The 13,997-nt window shown below is 44.2% G+C and overlaps 1 protein-coding gene across 1 annotated transcript in view; it reads left to right on the top strand.

The window, feature by feature from the left end:
• Positions 1 to 644: 644 nt before the first annotated feature.
• chst11 (carbohydrate (chondroitin 4) sulfotransferase 11) overlaps positions 645 to 13,997 on the top strand; it is a 129,471-nt gene continuing 116,118 nt past the window's right edge. Inside the window, exon 1 of the mRNA XM_069904245.1 lies at positions 645 to 1,040. Coding sequence (XP_069760346.1) covers positions 1,013 to 1,040 — 28 coding nt within the window. The 5' untranslated portion in view covers positions 645 to 1,012. The remainder of the gene's footprint in view (positions 1,041 to 13,997) is intronic.

Here is a 13,997-nt window from a genome sequence, read left to right as displayed (position 1 = left end):
CTGCATTCTGCAGCTTCTTCCAATCTTGGGTGGAGGAGCCCGTACCCCTTGCCGAGAACCTCCACTCTCCCCTATTAAAGGCTTGTTTCTTCCTCTGGAAAGATCCTTTACTTTAAGGAAATCTGGGGTAATGATTACAAACAAGTCCAAGCAGCTTAAATAAAGACAGACACGAATCACTGAGAAAGCAAAGAGTTTTGTGAGTGTTAAGGGCCATGTTATATTTCGGGAACTATATCGGTAGTAGCTAATATTGCTTAAGAACACCTCGCAATGCTTCTGTTGATGTGATCAATTGGAGCCAATTTCTGCAATATTTCCCCTTTTTAACGGTCTAACATGAGTTGCAGTTTATCAGTTGACAATTCTGGCGAGTGGTTGAATTACAAACAAACCGACTCTATTCTTTGGTACATTAACTTACTTTGTGAGATCACTATCTGGAACATATTTTGGCTTCTTTTGAATTATGTTAAAGGGTGGGATGGTTAACGTAGCACATTATTACCGCACCATTTCACAAGATTGTCCACCTCCTCTCTGTAGTGCAACTTGTTGCTGATGAGGCCAATGACTGTTGTGTCATCTGCAAACTTGATGACACCGTTGGAGCTGGATCTGGCATTGCAGTTGGCGGTCAGCAGCGTGAACAGGAGTGGGCTGAGCACACAGCCCTGAGGAGCACCAGTTCTCAGCGTGACGGTGCTTAGTATTCTACTAATGACCCACACAGACTGTGGTCTTTCTGTTATAAAGTCCAGAATCCAGTTACAGAGAGACGTGTTGAGTCTCAACGAGGACAATTCCACCAGCCACTGGGGAATGATCGTATTAAAGACAGAGCTGAAGTCAATAAACAACAGCCTGGCATATGAGGCGTCATTCTCCAGGTGGGCCAGGATGGAGTGAAGCGACAAGACTATAGCATTATCTGTGGAAAGGTTTCTTCTATTGGCAAATTGAAGTGGATCCAGCATCCTGGGAGGTGTGCCTTGAAGAGTTCCATCATTAGATGTTTGAAGCATTTCATAATGATGGAGGTCAGTGCCACAGGTCGGTAGTCATTGAGGCCTGTTATTGTCACCTTTTTGGGTACCAGGATGATGGTGGCTGTCTTGAATCCCGTGGGAACGATGGACTGCTTCAATGAGGTGTTGAAGATGTCCGTGAAGACCTCTGACAATTGGTCTGCGCAGTCCTTCATTTACCCAACCAGGTTTGTTGTCTGGTCCCACTGCCTTGTGTGGGTTCACCTTGGATCGGGTTCTCCTCATCTTGGCCGCGGTATGCGTGGGGCCTGTTCATCAGGGGGACGTGGACCTTTCTTTGCATCATCCTGTTCTTCTCATCAAACTGTGATCTGTAATAGAGTTGATCCCTTGCCACATGCACCTCGTGTCACCGGTGTCGACAGCTGTCTGTGTACAGTTTATTTCTTGCACTACCAATTAGTGGTAATTCTGCCTCACCCACAGGACAAAGGATTCACAGGGTTGTATGTGATGTCATCTATCCACATTGACAATAAATCTGAAATCTGTGCATAACCTCGTTTTGCCTTCCAGATTGCACGGAAAAGTTCAGCCCTGGCTGACCTCAGTGCCATCCTGTCCCCTGTCTTGAAGACTGCATCACAAGGTCTGAGAAGGGCCCAGACCTCTGCATCCAACCATGGTTTCTGGTTAGCCCTGGTTGTGAAGCATTTGATCTTGGTGACACTTACTGATATAGCCAGTTACTGAGCTCAGGTACTCCATGACCATTGTAGGTGTCTGCTTCCCTGAAACAGCTCCAGTCTCTGGTCTCAAAGCAGTCTTGGAGCTCTGCTATGGCCCCACCCCCAGCCACATCCTTATCTCCCTGCAAACTGACCTAGTCTGCCACCGGTCTATACGCCCGAATTAGAGGACAGATAGGTGATCCGAGAAAGCAAAGATGGGGGCAAGGTGCAGCCAGGGACATTGCTGTACTCCTGATCCAGGGTGTTCTCTCCTTTGGTGGCAAAGTCTGCATGCTGTTGAAACTGTGCTAAGACCATTTTCAGGTTGGCGCGAACCAAGTCACCGGCAACAATCATACCACCATCAGGGTGGAAAGTCTGGGCTTCATAGATGGCACCATAAAGCTCCTTCATGGTTTCGCCCTCGTTAGCCGAAGGCAAAATGTTGACTGCAGTAATCTGCATGGCCGAGAATTTCCTGGGCAGGTGGAAGGGTCTGCATTTCACCAGGAGATATTCTGTCTCTGCTGAGCAATTGTGCTGTTATTCATTGAAATGAGTTCAGAGAGTATTTCTTACATTGAAAAAAAATACAACAACCGTGGACTCAATGTTAGCAAAACCAAGGAGATGATTGTGGACTTCAGGAGGAAGTCAGGGGGACATGTCCCAGTCCTCATTGAGGGTTCAGTTGCGGAGAGGATCTGTCCCGGAGCCTCCATGTCGATGAAATCATAAAGAAGGCTCACCAGTGGCTATACTTTGTGAGGTTTGTGAGAAGATTTGTTCCGTCACCAAAAACATTTGAAAACTTCCACAGGTGTTCAGTGGAGAGCATTCTGTTTGGTTGCATCACTGCCTGGTGTGGAGGCAGCAACTCTCAGGATGAGAAAAATCTCCAGAGAGTTGTTAACTCGGCCTGTGACATCACAGGCACCAGACTTCACTCCATCGAGGACAGCTACATGAGGCGGTGTCTTAAAAAACGCAGCCTCTATCCTCAAACACCCCCACCACCCAGGCCATGTCCTTTTCACTCTGCTACCATCGGGGAAAAGGTACAGGAGCTAAAAGACGAGCACTTAGCGGCACAAGGACGGCTTCTTCCCCGCTGCCATCTGATTCCTGAATGATCAATGAACCAAAGACACGGCCTTACCTTTCGTGCGCAATTATTGTTTTTTAAAAATTTATAGTAGTGTTTGTTGTAAGATGGTTATAATATGAACATTTACAGTATGACACTATTGCATAAAACCCCAGAGAGAATGTATAAACTCCTTACTGACAGGACCGGTTTTGAACCAGGGTCGTTGGCACTTTCACTCCATCCAAGGACATTGTAGGTTAAAGGGTGGGATGGTTAACGTAGCACATTATTACCGCGCCAGAAACCTGAGTTTGAATCCGCTGCTGTCTCTAAGGGATTTCTCCCAGTGTCCACGTGGGTTTACCATCAGATCACCATAAGACATAGGAGCAGAAACAGGCCATTCAGCCCAATGAGTCTGCTCCACCATTTAGTCATGAGCTGATCCATTTTCCCACTCAGCCCCTCTCCCCTGCCTTCTCCCCATAACCTTTGATGCCCTGGCTTTCTTCCGGGGGCCCAAAGATCTACGGGGTGGGGTTTTAGCAGGTCATTGGTCCCATGGGTGAATTTGGGTGGTGCGGGCCAGAGGGACCTGATACTCTGCTGTATCTCTAAATTTAAAAAGAAGGAGGCACATTCGATAGGAAAGTCTGCAGATGCTGGGGGTTGCGGGCACTACACAAGCGTGCTGGAGAAACTCAGCAGGTCACGCCGCCTCCATAGGAAGTAAAGGGTAACCAACGTTTCGGGCCTGGGCCCTTCCTCAGATAACACCCGTGTTCCCAGTGGTGAGGTTGATGTTCCAATCTATTTGTGCACCGGTCAAACTCGGACCAAAGCTGTTGTAGCGGTTGTCACCAGAAACCAGTGTCTCAAGCACCAAAACCTTAAATTGAAGCATTACTGCAGCAACTTGTGCTGGCATCTAAGAGTACAACTTCAATTAAAGAGCAGCTCAGGATAAATGAGATATTAACAGCCAGATATTTTAAGTGACCCAGAGAGATAATACTAGGTTTAGAAATACCAACATCAAAATTTGTAAAGCTATTTTTTAAAACTGCTGCTTGGAGACTAACATTAATTATATGTCTGATCTAATACAGATTGTGTCCAGGTAAAACTTAGAGCTTCAATTGCATAAGTTGGAGGGGCTGCGTAATGAGTAGATGCAGATTGTATTGCCAAAGTAAGCAGAGAGAAGTGGAGAGTTTTTCTTGGTATTTCTTGTTGGAATCTGTAGCGTTGGAAGGGGAATTTGCTCTCTGCCTGCCAAGTCGAGGGAATGAATGGGGGAGTGGGATTAACTCCTTCACTCAGACATTGTGATTCTGTCCAGCTCTTCTACTGCATGATCCCGGTTATTTTTAACTGGGTGGACAGCAGGAGGTGGAGCTTGGCTGGAAGGGTGAAGGTTCCTGAGAAGGTGGTGGTGAGCTGCCTTCTTGACCTTGTGAGACAAGGTGAGTTCGTTGGCATATGTAACGCACACATGCGCTGAAACTCCTACTTGCCGCACCCATGCAGGATGTAAGATACACTGACAACCATAGAATACTTGAAAATTCCACAATTTACCAAGACAGAAAAAGAGTAATAAATATAAAAGAACAGAATTTAGATTTAATGCCAGAGGACATACATGACATCACATACAACCCTAAGATTCTTTTATCCTGTTGGCCGGGCAGAATTACCACTGCAAAAAAAACTACACAATGTACATTTGCAAACAAATAAAGAAATGTAAACAAACTGCCTGTGCAATATAGAGGTTAAAAAAAATAAAGTACAGAAGTGAGAGTCCTTGATGGATTGAAGTCTGTGATGTTGCAGGACGAGTCAACAACTATCTGGATTTTTTTCTTGTCCTGAGTGTTGGCACCAACATACCAGGCAGTGATGCAACCAGCCATAATGTACACCTATAGAAGTTTCCAAAAGTCTTTGGTGTGACATACCGAATCTCCTCAAACACCTCACAAAGAATAATGTTGACAATGAGAAGAAATATTTATCCTCACAAAATTCTTCTTGATCCTCTTGGGTAATCAAATCACCCTTTATTCCCTCAGAGAGGGAATGAAGGGTTGAATCAAAGTTTTATCAGTCTTGATAAAGCGTTTCAGCTTGAAATGTCACCTGATCTTTTTCTCCCAGTGATGCTTGACCTGCTGAACTCCTCCAGCAGATTGTACTAGGCTTCAGCTTGCAGCATCTGCGACTCCCCATGGGTCCCCATGAATGTTTGTGAACGCCTTACATACACTGGCAAAGTTTCTTATCTTCGGGAGTGCGGAGGATGATGGGTGATCAAGGTTCATGTGACATCATGTACTTGTAACCATTCTCATTAGTATTTCCAGCCAGTATTTTGGGAAATGTCTGAACACTCACATGCCTGACCAAAGCTGGTAGGTTGGCTTGAATTTAAACGAGGCTGCTGGGCCTACACCAGCAATTCGCAACCTATTTTTTTTGGCTATTACCCCCCCCCCAACCAAGGACTCTACTCATTGCTTATGGACCCCCTTCCTTGTGAAGCAGTTTTGGCTTCTTCCATGCTTCTTCCCTTTTCTTTCTTTGGCTTGGCTTCGCGGACGAAGATTTATGGAGGGATAAATGTCCACGTTAGCTGCAGGCTCGTTTGTGGCTGACAAGTCCGATGTGGGACAGGCAGACACGGTTGCAGCGGTTGCAAGGGAAAATTGGTTGGTTGGGGTTGGGTGTTGGGTTTTTCCTCCTTTGTCTTTTGTCAGTGAGGTGGGCTCTGCGGTCTTCTTCATAAAAGTATAACAAATATTTATGTTACACGAGGTGAAAAGAACACAAGGCTTTTACTTAAATGTGCCTTGGCCCCCAGGGGGCCGTAGGACCTCTGTGGAGAATGGCTTCTCTACAAGACCCTGAGTTTATCGGCACTTCTTTCCATCCTGTGAAGTCTGTGCCAGTGGCTTGTGGACATAGTTACAATTTGGGACCAAGTTGGCACTTCTTGCTTAAGAACTAAAGATTATTATCTGCTTTAAGCAAAATCGCCCTCATAACTTACATGCATTTAGACATTTGTTTGGATGAATAATGGATCAGCAGGAGAATTGATGGTACTTTTGTACAGTGCTTTATATTGTACCTGCCAGCTAGATGTATTTTCAGGTCAATTTGATAACTTGTAAATGTTATAGAAGTCATCACTGAAATCCTTTCTTTGCCCAGCAAAGAGGTGGTTGGAAACTGACGTTTATCTTAGCAGCCGTTCCGGCAGCCTTGGCTGCAGCAGCCAGTACAATGGGGCTCCTGTCCTTGCTTCCCTTCACTTCGAAATTCACATCCTCAATAGAAATGCAACACCAATATTTCAACAATGCTGAAATGCAAGCAGAAGAACCCCCCCCAAATAGCTGTCTGCAATTGCTTCTCCCACAGGCACATGTGCACGCATGTGCACACTCAAAGGGACACACAAACAGGCACATACTCATGTGTGTGTATACTTATGCATATGAACGGACACTCGCACACAAGGATGTGTACACATTACATGCGCATCCTTGCGCACGTGGAGACACACAGGCACACCAACACACATGCACACATTCTCTCTCTGCCTCTCTCTTGCACTGTCCCTCCCTCATTCATTCTCTCACTTTCTCTGTCTCTCTTCCTCTCTCACACACACACACACACACACACACACACACACACACATACACACACACACACACACACACACACTCCCCCTTCCCCCCCCCCCCCCCCCCCCCCCCCCGTGCTTTCCTATCCGAAGCAAATTGATTTACTATGAAAGTAAGCAAATATTTGAGGAAATCTCCATTAAGTTTTTAAGGTAGAGATTAAAATCAGTTGGCTTTATTTGATTTGGCCAGGTTATACACAGGAAGTAATGAGGTACATTATACAATAACACGGATGTTGATCAATGTAAAATCAGAGAGAGTTGAACCATGGAGACAGATCCATCTCAACCATGCTGACCAAGGTGTCTTTCTGAGCAAGTCCCATTTTGCTCAAAACCTTTCCTACCCATGAACCTGCCTAAATTATACCTGCCTCTACCACTTCCTCTGACAGCTCGTTCCACATACCTCTCTGTGAAAAGTTTATGTTTCATTCTGCAGCATGGTTACAGGTCCTTCCGGCCACACAACCCAATACAGCCATGTGACCAACTACTAAACCTTGTACGTTTTTGGAACTTGGGAAGAAACTGGATCATCTGGAGGAAAGAACATACAGACAGCGCCAGATTTGAACCAGGGTCATTGGCGCTGTAATAGCGCCGCGCTAACCTCTGCGTTAACTGTGCCACCTCATGAGGTCCCTTTTATGTCTTCTTTCCCTCACCTTAAACCTAGTAGTTTTAGTGTGTTCCTTATCCTGGGGAAAAGGCAATCCATCCATCTATGTAAAAACACACTGCTGGAGAAACTCAGCTGGTCAAACAGTGAGCTTTATGGAGCAAAGATAAAGATACAGAACCAACGTTTTGGGCTTGAGCCCTTCATTGAGGTATGAACCAAATGTAGGCAGGTGCCTGAATGTAATGGTGGAGGGGAAGGGCAGGGGGAGGAACACAGTCCCAGAGGCAGGAGGTGATAGGTAGATATTGCACACAGCAACCGGGGGAAGGGGGGGAGGGAATGGCTCAGTGAATGGAGAGTGAAGGGGGTGGAGGGAAGTCTGAGGGATGGGGAAGATTGGGAGAACTGACCTGCTAACTTTTCCAGCATTGTGTTTTTACTTCAATCACTCCTCCTGCAGACTTTCATGTTTTTCTCCATCTTATCTACAATTCTGCTGAATTTATAAATCTCCATAATTTCATCTCTCAGCTTCCTTTCCCAGAGAAAAAAAAATCCCAGCCCAACCAATGGAAAATTCAAGCCCTCCGTTCCCAGTGAATTCCTTGTGAATTTTTTTCTGCACCCTTCCTTGCATAATCGCATTCTTTCTGTAGTGTAATTGCCACGAATGCGCACGGATAGTCTCACCAACACCTTGTACAATGATGAAACATCCCCTATAAGAGTTGCCAACAGAGAAGGTCAAACAATCTCCCAGACCTGGAAATGGGACGCCATCAGGAAAGAGGTCTCGGTGCCACAAAACTCGTCCCCCCAGGTTCAGGACCAGCTGCTACCCCTCCACCATCAGACCCCTCGACAACAAACTCACTCAGACAAAAAGTAAAAACACAGTATTGGAGAAGCTCAGCAGTGTAATTTATGGAGTAAAGAATATGACAAACTCTTCAGGCTTGAGCATTTCATCGAGGTAATGAGACTCAGTCAAAGACTCATTTAAGGACTTTTTCTGTGCACATTATTTATTTCTGAATATTTTTCCTATATTGCACAGTTTGTTTACATTTCTCTCTTCTGTACACGTTGTGGTGGGCCAAACGGCACAGCATAGACGAACCGGCTCCCAGAGGTCTGAGCCGGCACCGTCGAGCTTGCTGTCAATCATCCCGGAGGATGCCGCCTCCGGGCCAAGCAGTGCAAAAGCCGTTGGGAGCAAGGGTGCTTTAAAAGCACACACCAGAGTCGAGTAAGGGGTTAATCCTACTCAACTCTGGCGACTGGTTGGCATTTAATTCATCTCTAAATGACTACAACATGTATATTCTCTTGAGTACAGTTTATAGTTAGCGATAAGTATAAATTCTGCCTGGCCTCCAGGAAAGAGAATCTCAGGGTTATATGTGATGTCATGTATGTACTCTGAGCTTTGATTGTATTGTGGAATTGTCAGGGCACAGTGCGGCGGCTGGTAGATCTGCTTTCCGGGGACCCGGGTTCAACCTGGCCTTGACTTCTGTTTGCGTGAAGTCTGTGTGGGTATCCTCTGGCTTTCATCCTTGATTTCCTCATCGGAAGTCCACAGTCAGTACAAATTGGAAACAACATCTCCTTCTCACTGACCATCAACACAGGCACACCTCAAGGATGTGTGCTTAGCCCTCTGTTCTGCTCACTATTCATCCATAATTCAAATGCTATCTACAAATTTGCTGATAGCACCATGGTTGTTGGCAGAATCACAAATAGCATTGAGGAAGATTACAGGCGAGAGAGAGATCAGGTTGTTGAATGGTTTCACAACAACATCCTTGCACTCAACTTTAGCAAAAGCAAGGAAATGATTGTGGACTTCAGAAGGAAATCAGGAGAACACGACCCAGTCCTCATTGAGGGGTCAGCAGTGGAGAGGGTCAAGATCTTCAAATTTCTGGGTGGCAACATCTCTAAGGATCTGTCCCAGAGCCTCCATGTTGATTCAATCAAGAAGACTCACTAGTGACTATACTTGGTGAGGTATTTGAGAAGGTGGTTTATAGAAATATGATGCTGCTGAGACACAACGAATTTTGTGTCATTATTCATGACAATTCTGATTCTTTCCTCCGATCTTGTGCAGATCGTCAAGTTGATAAACTGCTGTAACGTGGCCTTGGTGTGGGTGGGTGACATGGTGGGAATGTGGGGTGAATAACTTGTGGGAAAAGTTGTGGACAGGGGATGGGATGGCTCTCAGAGCTGGGACTTTGCAAGGACAGAGCTTTGCAAGGAGATGTCAACATTCGGAAATGTTTGTGGGTGGTGCATCGAAAAGTCCAGATAGTCCCAACTCCCCGCTCCTTGCTAAAGTAGTACAATTTATTCCCTTTGAGGCCTGTCGAGGCTTCTGATTGATGTTTGCATCAATACCCTCCAGCATGTGTGTTTAAGAACCTTTTCCTCGATCCCCCTGGGTCTCTTGTGTTGTCACCTACCCTCAATGGGAAAAGCCTATCTACATTTACACTGTCTGTGCTCCATATAATTTAAAAGCCTCTGTCGAATCTCCCCTCGTTCTTCTACACTCCAAGGAATAAAGTCCTAACCTGTTTAACCTTTCCCTGTAACTCGGTTCTTGAAGTCTGGGCAACATCCTAGTAAATCCTGCACTCTTTCAATCTTATTGATATCTTTCATATAGGTAGGTGACCAAAACTGCACACAATACTACAGATTTGGCCTCACCAATGTCGATACAACTTCACCATTAACCTGCCAACTCCCGTATTCAATACTTTGAGTGAAGAAGGCCAATAAAGGTCTCTCTAGAAACCTATCTACCTGTGACTTTCAGGGGATTAAGTATCTATTTCTCTTATCTATATACATATATCTATATCTGTCTAACTATCTATATACCTATATATATATGTGTGTGTGTGTGTATATATGTGTGTGTGTGTAAATATATATATATGTGTGTGTGTGTGTGTGTGTGTGTGTGTGTGTGTGTGTGTATATATGTGTGTGTGTGTGTATATATGTGTGTGTGTGTATATGTGTGTGTGTATATATATATGTATGTGTGTGTATATATATATATATGTATGTGTGTGTGTATATATATATGTATGTGTGTGTGTGTGTATATATATATGTATGTGTGTGTGTATATATATATGTATGTGTGTGTGTGTGTATATATATATGTGTGTGTGTGTATATATATATATGTGTGTGTGTGTATATATATATATATATATACAGTGTGTGTGTATATATTTTATAAATGCACACACATACATACAGAGACACAGACGTACGTATGGATAATAAATATTCACAGTTACAGATGGTGGAAGTAAAGTGGTGTTTCAATAGTGCTGTGTTGCTCCAGCAGTTTATGTCTGGGGTATGGTATCAAGCTTGATTGCAGCTGGAAGTAAAATCTGTCCCTAGAGGGCCTGGACTTCAGGCACTTACATACATTCGTCCAACAAGGAGTTCTGACGTTTGCATCTGGAGAGAGGACTGACGCATTGTGGTTGGAAGGAAAGTGTAAGCCCAGTGAACTCATTTGTGGGCAACAATTGCTGAATAATGAGTGACTGGACAGACTGCCAAAGCATCAGGCAGGAATTCCATGAGAAAAGACAGACAGAGGTGGAGATTATTTTTCTGCGTGTCTCATCAAAACCTTGCCAACTGCAGCTCAGTAAAATCAGTGCAGAAAGGGCCATTTCGTCTCTCCAATGAGTTCCAGTCAGTCGATTTTTCCTAAAATTTTTCCTCCCTTTTAAGTATAAATGCAATATCCTTTCTTTCACTGACAATTGCTTCTGATGTGTCGCCGCTCTCCCTCTCTGCTGTTCTGGGTCCAGAACTGCCATTATAGCTGTTCAGGTAGCGCCACCATATTTTCTTCCAGATCTGAATCTCCGACAAGAACCCTTTGGCACCCTCGGTGCATCCCGGTTCCGATACATGGCGCCCCTCTGGCCAGTTCGAGCCAGTCTCCAGCACTCCGACAGCGGTCTCCAGCAGCCCACAGCTTCCGCAGGTTCATCTCCTCAAGTCGCCTGAAGCCCTGCCACAGAGCCCCCTCACTGGTCCACCACCTTATTAGTGATCTTGCAAATCTTGTTTCTCATGTTGGTCTAAATCTTGTTAGTGATGGGTGATAAATATTGGTTAAAAAAAGTTGAGAGAACTCCTGTATTCCTCCTTCAAAATAGAGGAGCTTTCACATTCATCTGATGTGGTAATGTACTTTGCAAATCATTTATTGTTGCAAATTTATTTTCAGTGTTGCACAATTTCTTTCCACTTCTCTCTTTCGTATACTTATCTTTTCTTGAGTGCAGTGTTTTTTTGAACTAACGACAAGTAGAAATTCTGCCTGGCCCGCAGGAATAAGAATCTCAGGGTTGTATGTGATGTCATGCATGTACTCTGACAATAAATCTGAACTTTGAACTTTGACTCTGAAGGCCTTACATCTGACTGGAATGATGGCCACAGCTAGCAATGTAGCTCTCTTTGTCATCGTGTCTCCAATTTTATGTTAGTGCCCAGGATAGGTCTTGAACCGACAACTTTCTTTCTCTGGATGACCAAGTTCAACTGGAAGTATTGCTGAAAGTTTAATTTAATTCAGTGGATGGAGGGGAAGGATCATGTGCAAGCAGGTCTTTTACTTTAATTTGGTCACCGTGTTTGGTACAGTCCAACCACTTCACTCAATCACTCTGCCCTCTACTTCATCACACACCTCGTTATGAACCAAAGTGACCTCCCCTCCCAAAAAATTCTTAATGATAACGAGTTTATTGTCATACACAATATACAGACGTACCAAAATTCTTGCTTGATGTAGCCAAGCAGGTACTTTTGACTTAAAAAAAAACCTCAGTGATCTACAGTAAGCCCTCGAATAACACCATTTCGTTCAACGTTGATGAGGAAAAAATACTGCGATTTTAAAATTGTATTTTACTGTGATTTAAAAATGATTTCACTTAACGTCGTTTCACTTCAAGTAGCACTTTGCAAGAATGTATCAGCAACAATAAGTGAGGATCTGCTGTATAGTGAATTAACTCAGTACAGAGAGAGGGAGAATAAATATAAATGTTCGTCTGTACACTTAGTGCAAGGAAAAAGAAAAGAGGTTTCAATAGGGCCTGCAGATCTTTTTTGGGGTAAAAGTAACAACACAAAATGCTGGAGAAACTCAGCAGGTCCAACAGTGTCCTTTTTACAGAAAAGGTAAAGATACAGAACCAATGTTTCGGGCTTGAGCCCTTCATCAAAGTAGGGAATCTTTTTGTGGTCTTGGAGTAGTTTAGGGTCAGGATAATAAGGGTTTTAACACTGGAATGTTTCCTTGGTTTAATGACTTGAAGCCCCAAGGCATATATAAAGGTTGGTAACCCCTCCAAATTTGAAGTGGCGTTTGCATTGCGATTACTTGAGTTCATTCCTTGCCTTCAGCACTTGCACATTCCATCGCTAAATTTCATCTTCAGCTGGCATTAACAGAATTAAAGAGGGTAGCATCCTACTCAAGGGCACATACACTGTACGCATGATCAGTGGCAATGACTCCTGCCACGTTCCACAATGCAGAGACTGGATTGGATGTCTCTCACATTTATTCATTGACAGTCTCTAGAACTGAGCACAGTCTAACCTCATTCATCGGTCCTCACCCAACTATGTAAAGATCAACTCACAACATTTGTGTGCAGGCATGTCATCCAGGGTGTTGAGACACTTGGATTTCAACAAGCTTCGATCTTTCATTGATGTCATAGTTTTGTGTAAAGTTTAAAATTTGTTTTAATTTTTAAAACCTAGACAGTAACAGGCCCTTCCGGACCACGATTTTGTGCCGTTCAAATGCCCTGATGAGAGGAAACTGGAGCCCCCAGAGAAAATTCACACAGACACTGGGAGAATGTTCAAACTCCTCACAGACAGCGTCGGATTCGAACCCTGGTCGCTGTAACAGTGTTGCACTAACCACTTCGCTAACTGCCCCACCCAATGTTTATGACAATGAAGAATCATTTGATTCATCTTGTCTCTACACGCTCTTTATTAATCCATCGATCTTACTTTACTTCATTTTCATTTACTTTCATTCATATTTTGCACATTTATTTTTTCTTTCTGTGTTGCACAGTTTGTTGGCACTTCCTTCTTGTTTACATTTCTCTCTTTTGTATACGTATCTCTTCCTGAGTACAGTTTTTTTTTGCATTACTAATAAGTGGTAATTCTGCCTGGCCTACAGGAAAAGGAATCTCAGGGTTGTATGTGATGTCCTGTATGTTCTCTGACAACAAATCTGAACTTTGATTGAAACTCGTACCATTCTCTCTCTGCTTCTCCAGCACCTACTTCAAGAGTTTATTACTTATTGCAACACAAAAGGATGTCATTTGGCCCCACCAATCCATGCTAGCTTCCTGAAGTGGCATCCCAAGAATCCCATTCTCCAAATTCTTATTTTCCTATCAAGCTGCTACTTTACTCCCTCTCTTAAGCCCATCATCTCTTCCTTTGGTTCTTTTGACTCTTACCTGAACTAGGTGGCATTTACGGGTACTAATTAGGCTACCGGTCCCGACCTGAAACATTGACCATTTCTATCCACGGATGCTGCCTTGGCCTGATGAGCCCCTCCAGGTTCTCTTTGTTGACCGACCAATCAGCTCGGTGGTCTTTGGGTCGTGGAAGGAAACTGGAGGGGCTGGGGAAATGCATACGGCCACAGAGAATGGGCAACCTTCATGCACACAGTACACCTGAAGTCGGATTTGAACCTGGGCCTCTGGAACTCCGAAGCAGCGTACACTGCAGCTGTGCCACCAAGCCT

This window comes from Narcine bancroftii, chromosome 11, assembly GCF_036971445.1.
Source record: "Narcine bancroftii isolate sNarBan1 chromosome 11, sNarBan1.hap1, whole genome shotgun sequence".
In the NCBI taxonomy this organism is placed as follows: domain Eukaryota; kingdom Metazoa; phylum Chordata; class Chondrichthyes; order Torpediniformes; family Narcinidae; genus Narcine; species Narcine bancroftii.
The sequence above is the reverse complement of the archived record's forward strand: the minus strand, read 5'-3'. Positions and strand labels throughout refer to the sequence as shown.